The 20,956-nt window shown below is 52.2% G+C and overlaps 2 protein-coding genes across 2 annotated transcripts in view; one reads left to right on the top strand and one right to left on the bottom strand.

Moving 5' to 3' along the window:
- Positions 1-1,427: 1,427 nt before the first annotated feature.
- Positions 1,428-10,395, top strand: sp5l (Sp5 transcription factor-like). The gene is made up of 2 exons (XM_088914641.1): positions 1,428-1,735; positions 8,228-10,395. Exons 1-2 carry the CDS (start codon positions 1,682-1,684, stop codon positions 9,272-9,274), a joined length of 1,101 nt encoding a protein of 366 aa, XP_088770767.1. The 5' UTR covers positions 1,428-1,681; the 3' UTR covers positions 9,275-10,395.
- Positions 10,396-15,080: 4,685 nt separating this feature from the next.
- The window catches only part of LOC148841365 (rho guanine nucleotide exchange factor 25-like), a 60,143-nt gene continuing 54,267 nt past the window's right edge, over positions 15,081-20,956 (bottom strand). The window contains exon 16 of the mRNA XM_088914652.1: positions 15,081-18,487. Coding sequence (XP_088770778.1) covers positions 18,377-18,487 — 111 coding nt within the window. The 3' untranslated portion in view covers positions 15,081-18,376. The remainder of the gene's footprint in view (positions 18,488-20,956) is intronic.

The following is a 20,956-nucleotide window of genomic DNA, read 5'->3' as shown; positions in this document are numbered from 1 at the left end:
CTTGAACCCCGACGTGCGGGAGCGCCACACCCTTCTGTGGTCGCGAGACAGCTGTGGCTGCTGACCGGTCGAGCAGCGCGAGCCGTCTCGAGAGCGGCAGCACACCTAACCCCTCTGATCTCTCTGAGCGTTTTCCGCTCGTCCGGGCGAGAAAGCAGCGATTTCCCTGTAAAAATGATTTTTTTTTCTCCTCTGGATTTAATACATCTAGTTCGTGATTTTTTTTTCCACGCGTGGGTATACTTGCTACAAGACACACAAGCCTTGTCCTCATGAAATACAGAATCTTAATTGACGGTCTTAATTAATTTCCGCTGCAATTATCTAGTCTACAGTTGATTGAGCTGTGTTACTTTAGGGAGTACATACCTTATAGAATGAGTCTAAACAGGACTACAAACACTGCATAATTCACTTCATTATTCAAGTCTTTTGATAATACAGTAATGAACCGGCAGTGCCTTGCTTGTCTTTATGATCGATTTATTGTTTTATTACACAGATATAAATATAACACACTCTCCAGCTGTCGCTAACCCGGAGTGTTTATGAATTTTAAAGAATAATATAGCATAAGATTCGGACTTTACTCCTACTGGTGTTCACCGAGTGAACTCGACCACAATTCTAGCCTATCCATTCAATAATTAGTACTATACTATCATTATATACTGTGCTATTCCAAGTTAGAAACCCCCTATATAGTGAAGAAAGCGATTAAGAAAATGGGAATTAGTATAATTACTATGAGTTGTAGCCGTATAGTATATTTCTAGAAGTAGTATTAAGAAGAACAGTAATAGTTTATGATGGGACTGTAGGAGATAATTTTGTTTTTTATTAAAGAAAAAAATAATTAAAAACTAGACACGCTGTCTAGTTGCATTTAAGAAAAATACTTCAAGACTGGACACTATGAGAGATTTCGTACTTCATTTGCCCAAACCGTATTTAATCCTAGTTCAGGTGGGTAGCTGCAAAGGAACAAGAAATAGGTTTCTTCCATGCTGAAAAGAGAGGAGAGAAAACACAATCCTGTCGGACACGCGGGCTGTCCCATGAGGGTTTCACTGGACAGGGCTCTTCAATGTCCTTCTCGTGTTGAAAGAGCTTCATCGAGAGACGGGATTGCACGACGTGGAGTTTGTGATCTCCTGTACCTGTCGCGAGCCCCGGCACCCCCCCGTCTCCCCCAGAGCAGTGCAGAGCGGGCCGGGCTGCGGGGGGTCTCTCTCTGCAGAGGAGGGATGAGCTCTGATGGGCTTTGAACTGATCTGAGCGGTTTCAACTGATTGGCTGGGTCGTGCACTTCAAAAGAGGGACACGCCGGCCGGAAACTATTGGATGCCGAAAGTGGGAGAGGGTGTGTGTGAGGTGGGGGGGGGGAGAGAGAGAGATAGTGAGCGAAAAACTTTCTGCGAGCGAGACGAGAAGGACGCGGCAGGAGAGGAACGCGCACACGGGGAGGGATTGGGAAGTGTTCAATGCCACGGGATTACCTTCCGCCCGCCGTGCTTGGCCCGAGCCGCCGCGCGCTCCTGCAGCGGACGGACGCGGGACCTCGATGATCCGCGAGCCCGGCGCCGCCCCGCCGCTGAGTGTCCCGGCTGTGCTCTCGCGCCGCGGCTAGCCCGCTCCGCCCGCTCCGCAGGTGGGGACACGGGAGCGGCCCCGGAGGCAGATGGCGGTACTGGCGATGCCCAGGACTCAGAACCTTCTGCACGCGTTCTTACAGGTTAGTGCGGGGCGCCTTTTTTATTTCTGCCGTGCAGGAGGTCTGCACGTGGTCCCTGATGCACTGGCACGTTCCTGTCGCCCTGCTCTGAAATCCGCACGCTTGTGTTTGCGGAACATGTTTCAAAAAAGTGTTTGTAACCAGCTGTTGTCTTACGAAGGCAACACAAGACGACATAAACAAGCTTTACAGCCAAGGTACGTTGCGCGAGCATTCCCAAACCGTTAGCGCCGAACAGTCCAGCACCACTGAATGCTAGCAGTGAGTACGTTATGCTGCAGAAGTAGACTTTCAAGCACACAAACACAGGACTGTACAGAGAGCGGAGTGTGCGACACGCGGACCTCTGCAGCTAGACAGACTTTTAGAGACTTGTTAACGAGTCTCTGTTAAAAGCAGATCCGTGGGATCTTGTTAAAAGCGACCCTTTCCGCCCCTGCACAGAGGGTAGTAGTCGGGTGTCTAAGACTGTCCATTCGTCCCGTCTCACACGGCCTCATCAGGGTCAGGGCTGCGGGCAGCCAGGGGCGAGCAACGGGCGCAAGACGGCGGGGTCCTCCCAGTCCATCACACACACAGACACACACTCACACAGACACAAACACACTCACACAAGTCAATTGACCCACCAGCAAGTCTTTGGACTGTGGGAGGAAACCCACACGAACGTGGCGAGAACATGCAGACTCCACCCAGACAGCACCCCCGGTCCGGAATGGCACCCAGGGCCCGAGCGCTGCAGGGCAGCGATGCTGACCCCTGAAATCACCCTGCCTACCAGAGAGCATCATGTCCTCCAGAACTCCTCTCAGAACCTATTATTTATTATTGGCGACTGTATAGGAAATGACCAGACTACATTTAAACGTTGTTCTTTAAACATCTTTAAATAAGTCACAAAAGAGAATCATCATAAAAAAGTAATTCTAATTAATTTAGGGTATTTTGAATAATAATTATTAAAAGTGACAAATCTTGTGTTCTGTAGATTTACCACACCTTCAAAGGAAGAACGCATTTTTAAATCAGAATCTACAGTTTTTAACCCTAGACGTATCAATACAGTACCAGGCAGGGCGGGCGGCGGTGGAGCTCCTCTTCGGAATAATCACGACAAGAGCGCCGATAGTTCGCGAGATCAAAGACCTGGATAAAATCAAACTCTTTCCAAAATCCCGACCTCAATCCCGAGTGAGAGTGGGTACGGGGATACACTCTCCACTCCACACGACGAGACCACCCCTCACCGTCCTGTTTCACAGGAACAAGTAATCGGTGTATTCCAGGCTGAAAAGAGAAGGGAGAAAACACATCATTTCGGCTTCTTCACACCTGAAGACACACCTGAAGAAGGCTTCACAGCCGAAACGTTGTGTTTTCTCTTCTCTTTCCAGCCTGGAATAAACCCATTACTTGTTCCTTTGCAGACTACGCGTGCTGACGCAGCTCCCCGCCTGACCTGTTTCACAGTACGAACAAATCCAACTGTGAACTGGGGGTGCCAATCAGAGGCAACCGGGTGTACCCCAAAATACAGCGTTCACTGCTCCCCTCGAGTTTTGTGGGCGCCAGCGGCGCGTTTTCTTCATGTTAAATTTCCTTGCATGTTTAATCGGAAGAATTTGCCGCCGCTCGTTTAAGAAAACAATTGAAAAAAACGACGATTTTTTTCCCCCAAATGTATTCACAACCATAGCTAGCATTTTCGTCAATCTGTCGATCAGGCAGGTCTTAGTGCTTTTCTTTAGCTCTGGTTGTGTTCAAAGTAGTGTTGAGTTGGTAGTGGGTATTAGCTCTGGTTGTGTTCAAAGTAGTGTTGAGTTGGTAGTGGGTATTAGCTCTGGTTGTGTTCAAAGTAGTGTTGAGTTGGTAGTGGGTATTAGCTCTGGTTGTGTTCAAAGGTTTTGAACGGCTGCGAGGTCAGGTAAAGGACAAGTGAGAGAAAGCGAAGGGTTTCACCGTTGAAACGGTCTGTACCGCTCGCGTGGAAAGACGTGTCCGTGAGAAATTCGCGTCGTCCCCCGCGTCCACGGACACTCTCTCTCCGGGCGCAGGACGAGCCCGGCGTGTTGGTGTGGTTCCAGCAGGCGGCCCGGGGCGCCGGCTTCAGGGGGGCTGTTTCCACAGCGGGACCAAGGCAGGTTCCAGTCTAATTCAGGCATGAACAGCAACTGTCACGGCCTTCGAAGTACTGCTAGACCCTGCTAGAGGGACACACTGGGCTAGAGTGGGGTACAGTGGGACACACTGGGCTAGAGTGGGGTACAGAGGGAAAGGGTTTGATATGAGATGCAGGGGAGTACAGTGGGGTGCAGTTTGATATTGTGAGGTACAGTGGGGCCCAGTGGGATACAGCTAGGTAGAATGGGATATAATGAGGTACAGTTTGATATTGTGAAATACAGTCAGGTACAGTGGGGTGCAGGTTGTTGATATTGTGAGGTACAGTGGGGTGCAGGTTGATATTGTGAGTTACAGTGGGGTGCAGGTTGTTGATATTGTGAGGTACTGTGGGGTGCAGTTTAATATTGTGAGGTACAATGGGGTGCAGGTTGATATTGTGAGGTACAGTGGTGTGCAGGTTGATATTGTGAGTTACAGTGCTGTGCAGGTTGATATTGTGAGATATAGTGGGGTGCAGGTTGATATTGTGAGTTACAGTGGGGTGCAGGTTGTTGATATTGTGAGGTACAGTGGGGTGCAGGTTGATATTGTGAGTTACAGTGCTGTGCAGGTTGATATTGTGAGGTACAGTGGGGTGCAGGTTGATATTGTGAGTTACAGTGGGGTGCAGGTTGTTGATATTGTGAGGTACAGTGGGGTGCAGGTTGATATTGTGAGTTACAGTGCTGTGCAGGTTGATATTGTGAGGTACAGTGGGGTGCAGGTTGATATTGTGAGGTACAGTGGGAGGCACTGAAGCACAGTGGAAGAAACAGCACCGATCTGTCCCCAACCTGAGAGATCTGCCTCCTTCTCTGCAGGGGCTCAGCCAGTCCCTGGCGGGCAGTGAGCCAGTCAGCCATCAGAGCAGGCAAATAAACATCACGTTCCCAGCATGAGCCACCTGACCCAGTGCCTCTGACACCACAGACCAGAGTTACCCTGTGCACTCCAGGACCTTGGCCAGCATGACACATACCCTCAAATAATAAAACAGAGAGAAATATGCTACTACAGCTTCAACGAATACAGTCAAATAACATATATTCTCTTGTCAGTCAGCACTGGATGAAGTCTTTAACTAGTTACTTGCCTTCCGCTTGTGGTCACTGACCCAAATGCATGTTAATAACCTGACTAAAACTAACATTAAATACACTCAGGCAGACGCTGTGACAAAGCTGCGCGGAGATCTTACATGGGCATGGAGCTCAGTGTTAAGTCCAATACAATTCAGCTGAGGTATTTATTTACAAGAGACACAAGGAGTGAAAGGGCAGGGGAGTCCCGAAACTGAAGACACTGGGTCTCTTTCCCCTCCCAGAAACCCTGTTCCGCAGACGCTGCTCTGTGGGCACCCTGGGGACCTGGGGGTTTCAGGAATCCCTGTCCTGCTCTTCCACAGCCCGACACCCTCAGCCAGTGACCCAGCTGGCCGAGAAATGAGCCGCGCAGAGCCCTTCGGAGAGGGAGGCCTCTCCAGTCCAGTCAGAATCTGCACGAAGCCAATCCTGACCCGATGGGAAGGAACTGTCACGCCCCACACGAGGGCCCCACACGAGGGCCCCACACTCTCCCTCGCCAGCGCCACCGCATTCCCAAACCCACTGTTTCACGATCTCATTCCTGACTGAACCCATCACATTCTCACAGGCACCCGAGTCCACAGATTCTCACTCCCGGACCAATTATCCACCCACGCCCCTCTCCCTTCACTATTTAAAGTTCCCTCGCGCCCTGTTGAGAAGCCTCCTTTAGAGAGCTCTAGTGCGCGTATTTGTGTCGTCGGATTTCCCGGTTTTTGGACCCAACTTTTCCCATTGTCGATCTTGTCCCTCGGATTTCGCCTTTCGGATTGTCTTCTCGGTGATCTGTCTGTCCCGGTTAGCCTGGTTATCTGATCTCTAGCTCCTCCTATTGACCTTGCTTCCGGATTGCGATTTTGGATTGTTAGCCTCTGCATCCCGCAGAGTTCACGGCTACGCACAGGATCCTCGGAACACTACCTGCCGGTTCCCTGACAGGAACCGTCTGCTACCTGAGCCATCGTATTCACCGTCAGTCACATCAAGATCAGCTGAGGGCTCACAAGGCACAGTGAATCTTTGCTGGACATTCCTCGTGGTTTGTCCATAACGCATCTGTGACTATAGACAATTACTGCATGCTTAGATGTTTCCCAGATTGCTACTAAAACCTGTATGATAGAAGTCTGTTGCTCCTAACGAGGACAGGAGTTTAGCCTACTGGAAAGTACACTATTACAATGTAATTTATAGATGCAGTATATTGCTCAATGAGCATTTACATTAACAATGTTATCCTAACCTTAACACTGGGCTTCTTGATCGTTCGACATGCTCTGTCGCACAAAAAATCTGATTTGTTTTCCAAAATCCTTGGAATCGGGCCTTCCTAATCCCTGCACCTGGTCATCTCTGGTTTTACCCAATGGCGAAGCACCTTTCAGGTGCAGTGGTCAACAGTGCTGCATCACAGCTCTGGGGTTCTGGGTTCAGTTCCTGGGGTGCTATGTGTGTGGAGTTTGTACATTCTGCCTGTATTTGTGTGGGTTTCCTCTGGGTGCTCTGGTTCTCTCCCACAGTCCAACAAGATGCTGGCAGGTTCATTAAGCTGCAGGAAATTTGGCCCGGGTGTGAGCACATGTGTGTCTGTGTACCTGCCCAGGGTACATCCTGCTTTCCTCCCACTGCTTGCTGGGATAGGCCCTGGGTCTTCTGCAACTCTTTTCTGGAGGAAGCAATAAGATGATGGACGGATGGACGGATGGATGAAGCACTAGTGGGTTAATAGCAGTTGTAGCTCACTTATTAAGTTTGTTGAATTGGCTCATTTTAATTGGTTTTGGCTCCTGAGACATAAAGGGGTTTCAAGCTCTCACTGAAATTGCATCTTTTTTAACTGACCTCAAAGCCAATTAATTGCATTATTAGTTTAATTAAAGCTTCAATCAATTAACCGAGAGCTCAGCTACACAGAGACCCAGAAGACTAGACGGTAATGAGGAGCAGAATCACAGAGTATTGTTGCCTCAAATCTTTCTTTATCCGTTCTGTGTCAACTGGCGGTGCTATATAGCACCCAGTTGTTAGAGCCGACGTGTGATGTTCACACTGCCCCAGTTAGCAACGTCGGCTTGGGAGAGTATGTCAGCTTCACACCATCAGTTCACAGTGCTTTGACAATGTTGCACAAATGCTGTAGGAATGTAGCACCAAAACATCACAACTGCCGACACATTGCAACGTTAACGCAGGCTGTCAGCTGGGGAGTTGGTCAAATTCCACCATGCAAGTCGTTCAACGCCTCTGCGACATGCCCAAGTGACGGGCTCCACGAACACACACTCATCACATCTGCCAGCACAGCCAAAACCGTCCCATCCGTCCGTTTCCTGAACGTTTCTTCCAAATCGGGGTCGCGGGGGAGCCTGTCCCAGCGAGCGACAGGCACGAGGCCTGGTGAACTCGGGGCAGGACACCAGTCCATCACAGGACACCGTCAAGGATGACGTTAGGAGCACCTGGTTGGACCCTGGACTCTATGCAGCGCTGAGACTGTGGGTAGCTAGCGATGGGCGTCCAAATCCCAAGGGCAAAAGGCGAAAGTCGTAGTGGAGGTAGAGGAGCAAGGCCGGGGGTCACAAGAGTCAGGTCGACAGTATCCATATCCAAAACGAGAGGCGAGATGAAGTCGAAGCCGGAGGAAAGCAAGGTGGGGTAGCCAGGAATCAGGTCGAGAGTAGTTTACACGCACCAGAGAAAGCCATCCCACTAGTGAGCGGGGGCTGAGAGGAGTGAGGGGGTGTTAACAGGGAAGAGAGTGAGGAAGGACAATTGGTTAATTAGTGCGCGGGCGTTGGTGGTGAGAGGTGCTCGTAGGAATGCGGTTCGTGACACTCACACACTCGCACCAGGGCCAGTTTTCCCAGAAGCCAATTAACCCACCAGCACGTCTCTGGGCTGCGGGAGGAAACCCGTGTGACCACAGGGAGATCATCCAAACCCACACTAACATGCTCCACTGTTCCGCGGGGCCGCCCCGAAATCGACAACAGAACCAGACCGGCATGGCAGCTCTCAGGGCTCATCGGAAGAGCACAGCTCTCAGCTCTCCCTTTCCCTCTTTCCCGCCTTTCCCATATTGTGCGCTGAGTCCTTTTTCCCTGTGGAATGCCAGTCCTGCTCCAGCTTCCTGTTATGTTTTACACTGTCCATCTCAGGGCAGCAGCCCGATCCGACAGACCAGTCCGGCTCGGCGTGCCGAGTGAGCGACACGCCCTGACTGACCGCTCCTTTCCCTTGGCAGGACCGGACCCCCAGCTCCTCCCCCGACAGCGGCTCTCAGCGGCCCCTGCCCTTCCTGGCGTCCACGTGCGGGCAGGCGAGGCCTGCGGCCCCCGAGGCGCCCCCGTTCCCCTATGAGGCGGCCGTGGGGTGCAGCTCGGGCATGTTTCCACTGTGGAGCAACGAGGCGCCCCCCGGCGCGGGCCTGGGGGCGCACCAGATGGCGTTCGGCATGCCCAAGGTGCAGTTCCCGGGGCACGTGCAGCCAGGCTTGGGGTCCCACCACCCCCAACACCAACACCCCCCCCACGAACTGCCCCTTACCCCCCCGGCAGAACCCCTGCCCCCCCACTACTCCTTCGAACTGTCCCCCGTCAAGGTGCTCCCCTCCCAGGCGCAGGGCGGCGGCTCCTATCCCTACCCCCAGCCCAGCGGCATCATGGGACAGAGCTTCCCCAGCTTCCTGCCGAACTCCTCCGCCCGCCATCACCTGCCCGGGGGGGCGCACGTGGACGACGGCCAGCAGTGGTGGAGCCTCCCCCCGGCCAACGCCCCGCCCCCCGGGCACCCCTTCGCTCTAGGACGCCCCCTGGTGCTGGGGCCCCAACCGCAGATCGCCGCCCTGCTGCAGGGCCCCTCCAAGGGCCTGCTGGGCTCCACGCGCCGCTGCCGGAGGTGCAAGTGCCCCAACTGCCAGGCGGGCGCCGGCGCCCCCCCGCCGGACGAGCCGGGCCGCAAGAAGCTGCACGTCTGCCACCTGCCCGAGTGCGGCAAGGTGTACAAGAAGACCTCGCACCTCAAGGCCCACCTGCGCTGGCACGCGGGCGAGCGCCCCTTCATCTGCAACTGGCTCTTCTGCGGCAAGAGCTTCACCCGCTCGGACGAGCTGCAGCGCCACCTGCGCACGCACACCGGCGAGAAGCGCTTCGGCTGCCAGGAGTGCGGCAAGCGCTTCATGCGCAGCGACCACCTGGCCAAGCACGTCAAGACGCACCAGAACCGGAAGGGCCGGCAGGCGCACTTCCTGGGCGGGCCGGAGAGCGTGCTGGGCGGCATCAAGAAGGAGTAGGCGCTCGCCTCGCTGCGCGCCGGCCGACTTTCGCTTTTTGACCTGTTACCGTTCCCCCCCTCCACTCCTGCCTGTTAGCGGAACTCCTCCAACCCGTTTCTCCACGAATCCGCTTCGCCGTCATTAGGATCCCCTGTCGGTTCTGCCGGCCGCGCGCACGGACTGCTACGGCGCGCGTTCCGTGGGGCTGCGCGGCCCCGCCTGGTGAACCCTGAGCCGAGGCGAACGCGCGCTACCCGGAGAGGGCTCCTGCGCGCCTCCGTGCCGGATGACGCCAGTGATCGCCGAGGCTCCTGGAGATGACACGCCCCTGACCCAAGTCCCACCGCTTCTCCAGGAGCCTGTCCTGCCCGTATATTTGAGTTTGTATATATAGCTCCTATACATACAGAACAATTATATTATAATTCCTGGACTACATTCCTGTAACATCAAGTTTCTTGTAATATTTTAATTAACAGGTACTATGGAATTCATAGTTCCCCACGATATTGTGAAATTTGACGATTTTTTTTACTGTATTTCAGTTCTAACTTTATATCTATATGGTTCAGAATGTACAAATAGTCTGTGCCTCACTCGTCAAGCTGTACCTACTGTGATGAATTCAGCGTGTCGCTGCCGCCAGAGTGGTCAGAGTGGGGAGCTGGCCTTTTTTTGAAAAAAGAAGGATTTCAGAGCGTTCACAATTCCTTTGTCCTTACGAAGCCTGCTGGAAACGTTTCCTGAACAAAGTCTTCGAACACTTCCAAGCATGTTATGCCCGGCCCCTGTAGGGATTTGTGTAGGCGCACAGTGCTTTGGAGACTCCATTAGGCAGGGACACTGATGCGCGTCTTGGTTGTTATGTCAGTATTGTAATATTCCTAATTACAGCCCGCTAAGTGTCCTTGAGAACTGATCCTACTGCTTCCCCTCCGGCCCCCCCGGAGCGCCGAGCGGCGTGAGATGTGGCCGGCTGTACCGCCCAGGAGAGCCCCCGGTGTGGGCTGTCTGGAGCGGAACCGCGGATTCGGCTGTATATAGTGTATATCTGTCTGCAGTGCAACGGCTTGTGTAAAGCAGTTTCGACCGGAAATAAAAAAAAAACATACTTTGTTCTAATTAAACTGTTTAAAAAAGCCCCCTCCCCAGCCTTTATCATCGTCCTGTCTTCCCGGAGAGAAATCAGCTGGTGGGGGTGGGGGTCCTGTGATTTAACATTCCTCCCCCCGCCCCGCCCAGAAAGGGCTTGCGGGTTCCCGGGTCAGGCTCGGTTCTCTTTCCTCCTGCCCCGAAGTGTAATTAACGAGTGCGGGAGAGTCTCTGTCCCTCGGCAGCGCCTGCCGTGGCTGTTGTGAGGGGTCACTGCCCGGCTGCACTTCCATGAAAAGCCGGGGGACACTGCCGGGCCGCGGGTCGGACGAGTGTCACGCCTGCTCGCTTGGTGTTTCAACCAGACCGGTTTCAAGCGCAGTTCCGCAGCGGGGCAGAGCTTCTCACGGCCCGGCTCGGCCTGGCTCGATTCTTCTTCAGAATGCCTTGCAAAATAAAAGGTTAGGTACACACTAGCCACGCGTCTTTATTATTATACGCTTTTTACAATTGCTTATGTACGACAGTATTGCAAAAACAATTTTAAAAAATCACTCTGGTACTTGCCCCTAAAATGTCCTACTGTCACCCACCCGCCCAATGTCTCGCCCCGTCTCCCAGCTGAGGGGCGCGGGAGCCGCAGCCGATCCCGGCATGCCACGGGCCCGCACGAGTCTTACTAACACCGTCCGTGACGCTGGATGGAACCATCAGCGGTCTTAGTTCAAGTGCACTGTAAAATCTGCGATGGTTTCTTTTGTGGTTATGTCAGGTGTTATCTTATTTCGTAAGTCACATTGGATAAAGACGTAAAGTAAATATGTCATGGTTAATAATACTAATAATAGTTGACGTAACAGGCGCCCTATCCCTTACTGCGCCTTTATTAAATGATAAAATTATTATTATCAATGACAATTCTTTTGGAGAGCGGCTGCAGAGCTAATCCACTTTCGAGGGCATTGCACTTGAAAGTGTCAGATTAATTCGAAGTTGTATTTTTTCCCCCTTATAATTAACTTATTCACCAATAAGCGTATATATATGACGGGGATCGGGTATAGCAATTACTGCCGATATAACTAACCAGATCAGGTTCCTCCGAGCAGAAGTGCTGAAAGAGCCGGAACCCCGTCTGGACTACCCGTGTTTTAGTTCGCCCAGACGCGCGGATAGCGGGGTGGGCGACACCTCCTCCCGGCGGGTGCCGGAGGAGCAAAGGCGATGTTTAATGGGCGGCCGAGCCCTGAGCGAGCTCTCGTCTTGCTTTTCACTTGGGGGAGGAAGCAAAGGGTCTTCCCCGCTGTAAACACTAAGCACACTCGCCGATGAAGGGGCGCGCTTGGTCGGTCCTGTTCAAGGTCACAGCCCTGCGAGGCGGACAGGGAGCGGCGGCAGGGATGTGGTGTTAAGCGGCCTCCCGCGGCCTTTGGGATTGCCGTGGAGAGGCAGGAGCCGCCTTTGATCCCACCGCCCCGGGAAACCGCATCACTCGACCCCGCCGCGGCCCTCTCCCGGCAACAGAGGTGCAGAGACGAGGTTTTACGAGTTCAGCCATGCACACGGTGGCTACGAACAAAAAGCACAGCGCCGGGCTATTCTCTTCCAGGGAAACATTCCTGGAGCATGACACTCCTTGTTCTCTGCAGGGATAGAAACTCGTCATTTGTTACACGGCGAAAGCACCATAAAAGTATCTTAAATGATCTTGAATGATTAAAATGATTATTTTACATTCATAAGAACGACGATGATGATGATACTGACGACGATGAAGAAATGAGCAACGTCAATCCTGCACATGAAACAAAAACTAGGAGGTTTCGCCGCCGGCGCTGGGAGCTGGTATGATATTTCCCGTGTTGCTGGTGCGGGACTGCGGTCTGGTCATTGAACGCGATTTGAAATCCCTGTCAGGATGGATCTGACATACTCCCTGTGAGAAACTGAAGGGTCTTCTTTTTTTACCGAGTTTGGAAAAATTAAATTCCTTCTGCCTGTCCTCAGAACTCGCGTTCACGCCGCCGGTCTCCTCTGTCTTGTCCTATCCGGATTCTGGGAGGATGGCACCACCGGATGTCTGATTTGGTTTTAGGGTGCATAGATACAGGTTTGGGGGGGGGGGGGGACTGCAGCCTCAGCAGTGGGGTTTTGCCCCTCGAGCTCTGGCCACCCTGCTTGCCCTTGTGTAGTGGGGTGACCCGGGTCCCAGCCTGCGGGTGCTGTAGGGATGGAGAGCTCGGTTTGGCCCGCTGCACTGCGGCCATCTGGGACTGGAGCTGTCCTGCAAAGAGCATCAGCAAGGCTGCTGGACCAGCCCAGTCTGCTGGACCGGTATTTAACACCACCCTGGCGTTCAGACAACATAGTACTGATGAAGGTTTAAGGTCAGGGGTTTCCAGTCCTGTTCCTGGGGGGTCAGTGTGTCTGCAGGGTGTCCAGTCCTGGTCCTGGGGGGTCAGTGTGTCTGCAGGGTGTCCAGTCCTGGTCCTGGGGGGGTCAGTGTGTCTGCGGGGTGTCCAGTCCTGGTCCTGGGGGGTCAGTGTGTCTGCAGGGTGTCCAGTCCTGGTCCTATAGGACTGACTGACTGGACAGTTTCACTGGTTCCACTGGTTTTCAGGGAAGGTGCTGGAAGTCTGTCTCCTGCTCCTCCAGCCCAACCCCCCCCTCCTCCCCCACACACACTGCCCCCTACTGGAAGGGACTGAATTAGGGGAATACACTTTGTAACCTGAATTTCTGTCCATTACAGTATTGCTGAAATGACCCATAATTGCTTGAATGCTCCAGCAGCTGTAGGTGACTTCACTAATTAAGGATGAGCTGGTGCAAAAACATGCACAGGCCTACAGTCCAGGACCCAAGGGTGGCCACCCCTGCTCTGTACCCTCGAGAGTACTGGGTGGAAATAAGATACAGTGAAAAAGGAAATGCAGAAGAAACCTCCCTGGAGCCACAGCAGAAAATGCAGGAGGAAACGCCACGGGAGATCACGGTATTTGCAGAGCTGCAGTCTCACTGTGCTTCCAGCAGGTGGCAGAAACGGGTTGGTTTGGAAACTCGGAACACTGAAGCGAAGTGATTACCTCGGAAATTGTTTTTTTTTAGGGGGGCTGGCTGTGGTTAAATCAACCATTATATCAGACAGCACAGACTTGTCTGAATATACCTGTGCCGTAGACATATTGGGTCTAGTGCTTCAGGGGTGGGAGTGGAGTAACAATTTAAATGCATATAAAGACCCCGCTGTCCGTTTTCAATGGGCACTTTTCTGCAGTTCCTTATTGTGCCACAAGAGGGAGAGAGCCGCATGCCTATTGAGCGGACGGTCTTTGCCAGAGACCGCGGACACCTGGATGTTATTTGTGCAGTATAATTCTGAAATATTAAAGACCTGGAAACAGTGATGATATTGTACTGAAACTTTAAAGGCACTAACAGTCAAGCTTGCGGTCGCCTTCAGTATCTGAAAGGGAAACATGAACCAGAGGACTCAAGCGGGAACAAAGAAATGGAGGCACTTCTTTACACAGAGGGTGGTGGGAGAGTGGAACAAGCTCCACTTTCTTTCAAAAAACAGATCCTTGGATCAATTTCGGTTAATTAATAACCACCAACTGGGCTACCTGGGTCACATGGCTCCTCTCATTTCTAACCTTTCTTATGTAATTCAGACTAGTTACATGAACAATTGAATCAAATCAGGTCATTGAGACTCCAGTGTGGAATGAAATCCAGACACCTCAGCCTTAGAGAACTTTGAATGAATATAACTGTACACCCCAACAGCCTGTGTTCCTGGTCCCTGTATCTGCAGGGTGTCCAGTCCTGGTCCTGGGGGGTCAGTGTGTCTGCAGGGTGTCCAGTCCTGGTCCTGGGGGGTCAGTGTGTCTGCAGGGTGTCCAGGCCTGGTCGTGTGGGGTCAGTGTGTCTGCAGGGTGTACAGTCCTGGTCCTGGGGGGTCAGTGTGTCTGCAGGGTGTCCAGTCCTGGTTCTGGGGGGGTCAGTGTGTCTGCAGGGTGTCCAGTCCTGGTCCTGGGGGGGGGTCAGTGTATCTGCCCAACTAGGAGGAACTGTTAAACTGGTCCAGTTAAGCCAGTGACCAGCTGGTTTAGCTTGTTAAAGCTTTTAGCCACAGCGGCCTGCCAGGACCAAGACTGGACACCCTGCTGTATTCAACACTTTTTTCCCCCCTTTTTAATTTTTTCAGGCTTATACGTGGTATTGACATACAGCTAACACGGTTTTTAAAGCGTTCCTTGTCCTATGTCAGAGGAGTAGACAAGCTGTGGCTGGCGATGTCACACTGCTTCCTCACAGCGCTTTGGTCCTGGGTGTGATTCCAGACTGGGGCTCTTTCTGTGTGGAGTTTGCATGTTCTTCCAGAGTCCACATCCCATTTTTCCCAGTGTGTCGGTTTCTTCCCACCACCCAAAGACCTGCAGGGTGCATTTGGCGGGTGTGTCTAAAGTGTGTGTGAGGTGAGTGCCCCAGTGATGGGCTGGCACCCTGTCTTGCCCCACCCTGAGTCCTGTGCTTTCAGAACGGGCTCTAAACAGCCGCACCCTCAACAGGAGTCGGCAGCTTTCTGACAGTGGGCAGAGGTCATGGCGGTTATCGTAGAGATCGAAGTTTCTTCTTTGTGTGTTTGTGTGGTCTTTTAAACACCCGAGTACACCAGCCAGGAAAGCCTCTCAGCTGTTAAAGAAAGAACACAAGCTTCTGTCGAGAATTTCCGAAAAAGGACAAAGGTTTTATTTGTCATGGTACAACAGAAGAGAGCTCACGGTCCGTTGTCGGCTGAGCCTGCATGGATTGGAGGTCATTTCCTCCTTGTGTCCTTTCTGTTTCACCGCTTGGCTTTAATAAAACATGCAAAAAGCTGGTTAAAATAATCGCCACGTCCCGAGGGGAGACGCCGCACGGGGGGTGACCGCGGCGTAGTCTCCGATACTACACAGGGCCCCCCCTTTCCGAAAAGAAAGATCAGAAAACAACAAGTGGAAAAACTTCACCCCGCTACAGGGCAGCTGTACAAAACGGTGCAAATTAAGGACGGAGGACCTCCTCGTTTCCTGTGCTGTCTTAGCCACCTGTGAGCGGGGTCCCTTCGTCTGTCTTTGGACACTGTGCGGGGGGGGGTCCAGTCCTGGTTCTGGACGGCCAGGCTGTCCACAGGCTGGGAGTGACCGGGGCAGGTCCAAACAAGTCACTAACGGGCAGATTGAGGTCGTTAAGATCTGACCCAGATTAAACCTGCAAATATCCCAGCTCTCCTGCAGGACCAGGACTGGTCTTTCCAGTCCACCATAGCAGCAGAATCTGAGTTCTTTGGTGAATGGGCGCCTTGCATTTATCACCCTTCCCTGTGCTCATTTCTGTCTTTCCTGGTCTTCCCTTTAGAAACAAAACAAGATCGTGAAAACATTTCTTCTTTTAGACAACAGCTGCATCGAGCTTCTCAGCTCAAAAACAGCAGAGTTCTGCCAGTTTTCAAAAGACAATTTTTTTTTCTTTCCAAAAACACATCTTATTTGCTCAGTCTGAAATTCCACCCAGTACGCTGTGTGTTTGTGTGTGTTTGTGGATTTTAATGGACACCCACAGGTGGTCTTGCTTTTTCTACCAAGGAAAAATACAGACCCAGCATTAAAAATAACTCCCAGGTCAGTGGTCTGCAAATTCAGAATCCGTCCCCATACTGCATCTATTTAGGAAGAGAAACCACACCCGCAGACAGAAATGTGAGCACACTGTGCATAAACTCTGCTTGTGTTACTGGAGGGTAAGCGTCCGTGATGTCTCTTCCCCATCAGCAGATACCAGCTAGTGGTAGCCGAGACACCAGGGTGATTTAATCAAATCACTTTAACTGAACTGAATTAATTTTAAAAAAACCATTGAGTGGGTGGCTCTGTGGCACAGTGGTTAGCATTGCTGCCTTGCAGGTGTGGGGCAATGTGAGTCCAATTCTAGACCTGGGGTGCTGTCTGCGTGGAGTCTGCATGTTTCCCCAGTGATCATGTGGGTTTTCTCCGGGTGCTCCAGTTTCCCTCCCACAGTCCAAAGACATGCTGGTGGGTTAACTGTATTTTGGGAAAATTGGCCCTGGTGTGAGTGTGTGTGTCTGTGCCAGTGTGTGCCCTGGCATGGGCTGGCATGGGACGACTGCCTTGTGCCTGTTGCCTGCCATGATGGGCCCCGGCTCGACCTCGTGACCCCGAATTGGAAGAAGTGGTTAGAAAGTGGAAAGATGATAGAAACCATTTAGGATGCAGGGTCCCAGTGCTAATGTCTGCAAGTGTATATAAAGTCACTAGGCCTCTAGAGAATCTAGAAACACTTTGGTATTTTTATTCCAGTACAGTATTTCATCTTGCATGGGCCTGTGGGTCCTGGCCTTTCTTGTACAGACCCCGTAATGGGCCAGCAGGGAGGGTACACGCGTACCCCAGGGGTTCAGGGGTGACCAGTCAGTCCTGGTCCTGCAGGCCTGCTGTGTCCGCAGGTGTTCAGGTCTCCTTAAAGCACCAGCACCTGGGGAGCTGGGGGCAGGTGTTTGCTTGGTCCGATTAAGACGGTAACAGCAGATTTAAGTTGTTCAGAGCCCGGCTGGAGTGAAAACCTCCGGACACAGCAGGGAAGACTGGGAGCTGCTCCTGGTGGCGCCTCCGGTGAAGCCTGTCCTCATCATCTCCTGGGAGGTTCCTACGGGATTTCTTCTGGACTCTCCGCCATCCCTCCCTCATGTAGATCCCATCACATGATAACAGTCTCTCAGAGCTAAATGTACAGTCGACCTCATCCCCAGCCCTCACCCCCCCCCAGTGAAAATGAGACCGCTGTCTCTGTGTGTGTGTGAAACACAGGCTCCCCCACAAACACCCACACCCTCACCCAGAAACCCACACACCCACCCAGAAACCCACACACCCACTCAGAATCCCACATATCCACTCAGACCCCCTCACACCCACTCAAAAACCCCGACACACACACTCAGAATCCCACACATCCACTCAGAAACCCTCACACCCAGTCAGAAACTCCCACTGTCCTCTCAGGGTGGCTTGGTCAGTTGGCGACATTACCAGATGAGGGGTTAGTACACGGCCTGGGGTAACAGCGCATATTCTGGGAGCTGTAGCCGTTCCAGGGATACAGTCCTGTGTAACTGGGAAGACGCCTGTGGACGAAGAGGATTCCCCTCGGAGGTGTGGTGCGTGACGCTCTTCATCGAGCCCCGTGCGGAAGGGAATGAGCCTTCCAGGGCTCCTTCAGAACACGAAGCTCTGGACTGCAGGATTCCCGGCCATGAGACGGACAGTCATTTTATTAAGAAAAGAAGACTTGCCCGTACGTGTCACAATGTGGAGGTAAACATTCGCTCCCTGTTTTCTGCGTGCAAGGTTCCTGGAGCAAAAGCGATTCTGGAGATTGTCATTCTTGGAAGGAGGCTTTCTGGCCTGTCCCTGGCAAGGGTGCAGTCCGTGTTAACAGTCTTTCCGGGGATCGCCTGGATAACCAGCAAGGAAGAGCCGGAAGCAGGGGAGTCAAATAATGTGATTCCTGCCCTGTTTAAAAAAGAGCTTTACCTGATTTAAAGACATGGCAATATCCGGGGTCGATCCAGGGTATACTTAGGAAACATCAAGCATTTTCTGGGATAAATCTGGTCTTTCTCCATGAAATATTTTGGCTATATTCAGGCAACATCTGGGAAATTATACAGTTCATATGCAGGCCATATCCAGCTCCTGCACCTTTTCCAAGTCTTCCCTTCGCTAGAAGAAGTTGCAGGTTTACATTCTGGCGATTAAAAAGGAAGAGAATGTCTTGGACAAATCAGGCCCCTCACAGCCAGCCCCCCAAACCCCACAAGGGGAACAAGGGCGCCCCTGAAGGGCCGTCTGAGGCGGCAGTGATAAGTTCTTGTTTGTTTTTATGACATTCTTTAAAAAAACGAGTGAATTCATGACGCGAGGAAGCGCTCCTGACGACAGCACCTCTGGAGAGAGCGATTTCAGTCTATAAGTCGTCCTCCGCCAGCTGTGCCAAGGGGCCCGTCCACTGGGTCGGCAGGGGACTGGGGGACAGGGCGCTGTCCCCCGCCTTCGTGTGGCACGTGTTGCCCCCTCTCTGTGGGGGAGAGAAGAGACAGAGGAAGAGCGGTCTTTCAGCACATCGTGCAGGTCTTCAGCTTCCTGTAGAGGCCTGGAGCAGCGCAGAGCACTCTCTAGACCAGCAGCAGCCAGCCCTGCTCCTGGAGGAACACTGTCTACTCTGGGGTCTCAAACTCTTAATCACACGGAAATTGATTTCAGTCTTTCATTTGTGGCAGATTTTTAAATGTGCTTTCAGCTCTTCTGTGCCTTGGTGATTGGTATGAAGGTGTGCTGCCTGAAGGTAACCAAACTGGCCTTCTGGAGAAGGAAAGAACATATATGGGTGTATCTGATACACTGTCACACCACAGTGGGCTTGTCTGATACACTGTAACTCCCATTATGGGCAAGTGTAATACAGTGTCATAACACACTGGGTGTGTCTGATACACAGTAACTCTCATTACGGGCCTGTTTGATAGTGTCCCTCCCAGCGTGGAGCTGTAGAACTCAGCTGGGATGAAAAGCAGCAGATAGTGTTCCTGCAGGACTAGTTCCTCAGGGGCCAGAGTAGTGGAGCACTATGTTAACATACTCACTGGTCAGAATATTTTGAATCCAATGAGCAGCCCCTCCCAGTAGGGGGCAGTGTGTTTGGGGTTTGGCTAGAAGAGCAGCAGACAGATTCCATCACCTTCCTTGGCCTCCCCAGACCTCACTCCTGCTGGAGACCGGTGGAACCAGTGGACCTGTCCAGTTCGGTCCCCACACACCACCACCCCTCACAACCCCAGCTGAAGGCCGTCCTGCTGCAGGAATGGGATGGGACTGGGTTGTGGATACTTCAGCTCCTTGAGGAGTCCATCAGGCCATGCCCTGTTTTTATTTGATGGGGGGGTCCTAATATTCTGGCTATTGAGTCCAGAAAGAGTTGACTATGTGCTATTTATATAGTTAACCTTAACTATGGCGACTTATATTAATCTTAATGCAATGCAAAAATATATCCTGAGAGCCACTAAAAACACAGCAGATGCTGCAGCTGTTTGCCATGCTTGTCTGTTGCATTTTAATGCCTCTCATTGTTTAGTGGTGAGTTGTACAAACAATGCAATTCAACATCGTGCAAAGCCTTAGTGGGTTTAGGAATGACATGCCTGAGCCTGGCACTCCATCCAGGGTGTAGTCCCAGCCTGATCCCTCTGCTTCCCCCAGCCTCACCAGGAGTAAGCAGCTTTCCGTCAACAGATGGACAGAATGAAGGGATTTGGATGTTAATACAGGCCAGATGTTTAGAAATAACTGCTACACAGTGGTGCGGGGGTCAGCATTGCTGCCTCACAGCGCTGGGGCCTGGGGTCCTGGGTTCAACTCCTGGGGTGCTGTGTGGAGTTTGCATGTTCTCCTCATGTAGTGTGTGTTTGCTATAGGTGCTCTGGTTTCCTCCCATTGTATGAAGCCGTGCTGGTTAATTAGCTTCTGGGAAAACTGGCCCAGGTGGGAGTGTGTGTATCTGTGTCTCTGTGTGTCTTCTGATGGACTAGCTTCCAGTCTGGGGTGTATCCTGCCTTGACAGGCTCCTGTATTGGATGAAGTGCTTTAGAAAACAGATGGACTATGCTGTAGAAGCCTCTTTTAGACTTTGCTGCATGCAGAGAAAGGAAGGTTTTGAGTCCCTGGCCTGGGTGTGTATAACCTACACCAGCAGTGTGTCTGCTCACCAGAGGCACTGAGTTTGTGTACAATCACCAGTCTTGGGGGTGGAGTCAATGTTACTTTGACATCTTTTTAATTAATCGTGTCCCCTAATGAGAAGACATGTTTTTGCCCTTCCTCCCATTCGATGTCTTCAATCAACTCTTCCCTCACTGGAATAATCGTTGGCTTTTGACTGCCTGGCTCTCCTGCTGCTGCCCTATTAGCTTTCTGTCGTGCCTCTCGCACCCGAAAGCAGGCAGCAGTATCGAAGGGTCAGAGGCTGGAGGCCGAGTCCCGCCCCCCTCCTCGCCTTTCTGCGCCAGGGCTGCCGTCTCGTCTTCTTCGCACAGAAGTGCAGACAGACCCTGCGCCGGCCCCTCCAGGGACGGCCCGAGAAAACGCCGATTAACAGTCAGCCCAGCTCGCGCAAGCACGAAGCCGCCTGCGTCCTGTGCACTTATTAAAAATAGAACCACTGTTTTCGTCTTGTAAAGCTGTTTAAATGCAGGAAGTTCTGCTGCGGCTCATCGGGTAGTAAACCCGGATTGACTTTTTGCAAGCTGATTGCTATTTGCGTAAGTAAGGGATTTGCTGTGCATGTAGAGCAGATTATTGGTATTTTGTCTGTCTGTGAAGAAAGAGCCTGGCTCGGCCCTCCTCCCTGCACTGCTGCGAGCTGTGATCAGCGCCTGTTTCATCTCCAGGCATTTGCACAGGCTCCTTGTCTCTCTTTGTTGTCATGATCTGTTTTTCCATTGTGTTTTTCTGCACGTACCGCCTGATGTCAGCCCCCACCTCCCTGGCC

The sequence above is a fragment of the Atractosteus spatula genome, chromosome 1, assembly GCF_055471065.1.
Source record: "Atractosteus spatula isolate fAtrSpa1 chromosome 1, fAtrSpa1.hap1, whole genome shotgun sequence".
NCBI classification, from domain to species: Eukaryota; Metazoa; Chordata; class Actinopteri; order Semionotiformes; family Lepisosteidae; genus Atractosteus; species Atractosteus spatula.
Note: the sequence above shows the minus strand (reverse complement) of the source record. Positions and strands in the feature narration are given on the sequence as shown.

What these genes read in the sequence shown, in the direction of transcription:
- sp5l (XM_088914641.1), top strand. Translation starts at nt 1,682, where the DNA reads ATGGCGGTACTGGCGATGCCCAGGACTCAGAACCTTCTGCACGCGTTC. An exon ending in TTCTGCACGCGTTCTTACAG is followed by an intron (nt 1,736 to 8,227) that starts GTTAGTGCGGGG and finishes TTCCCTTGGCAG; the next exon opens with GACCGGACCCCCAGCTCCTC.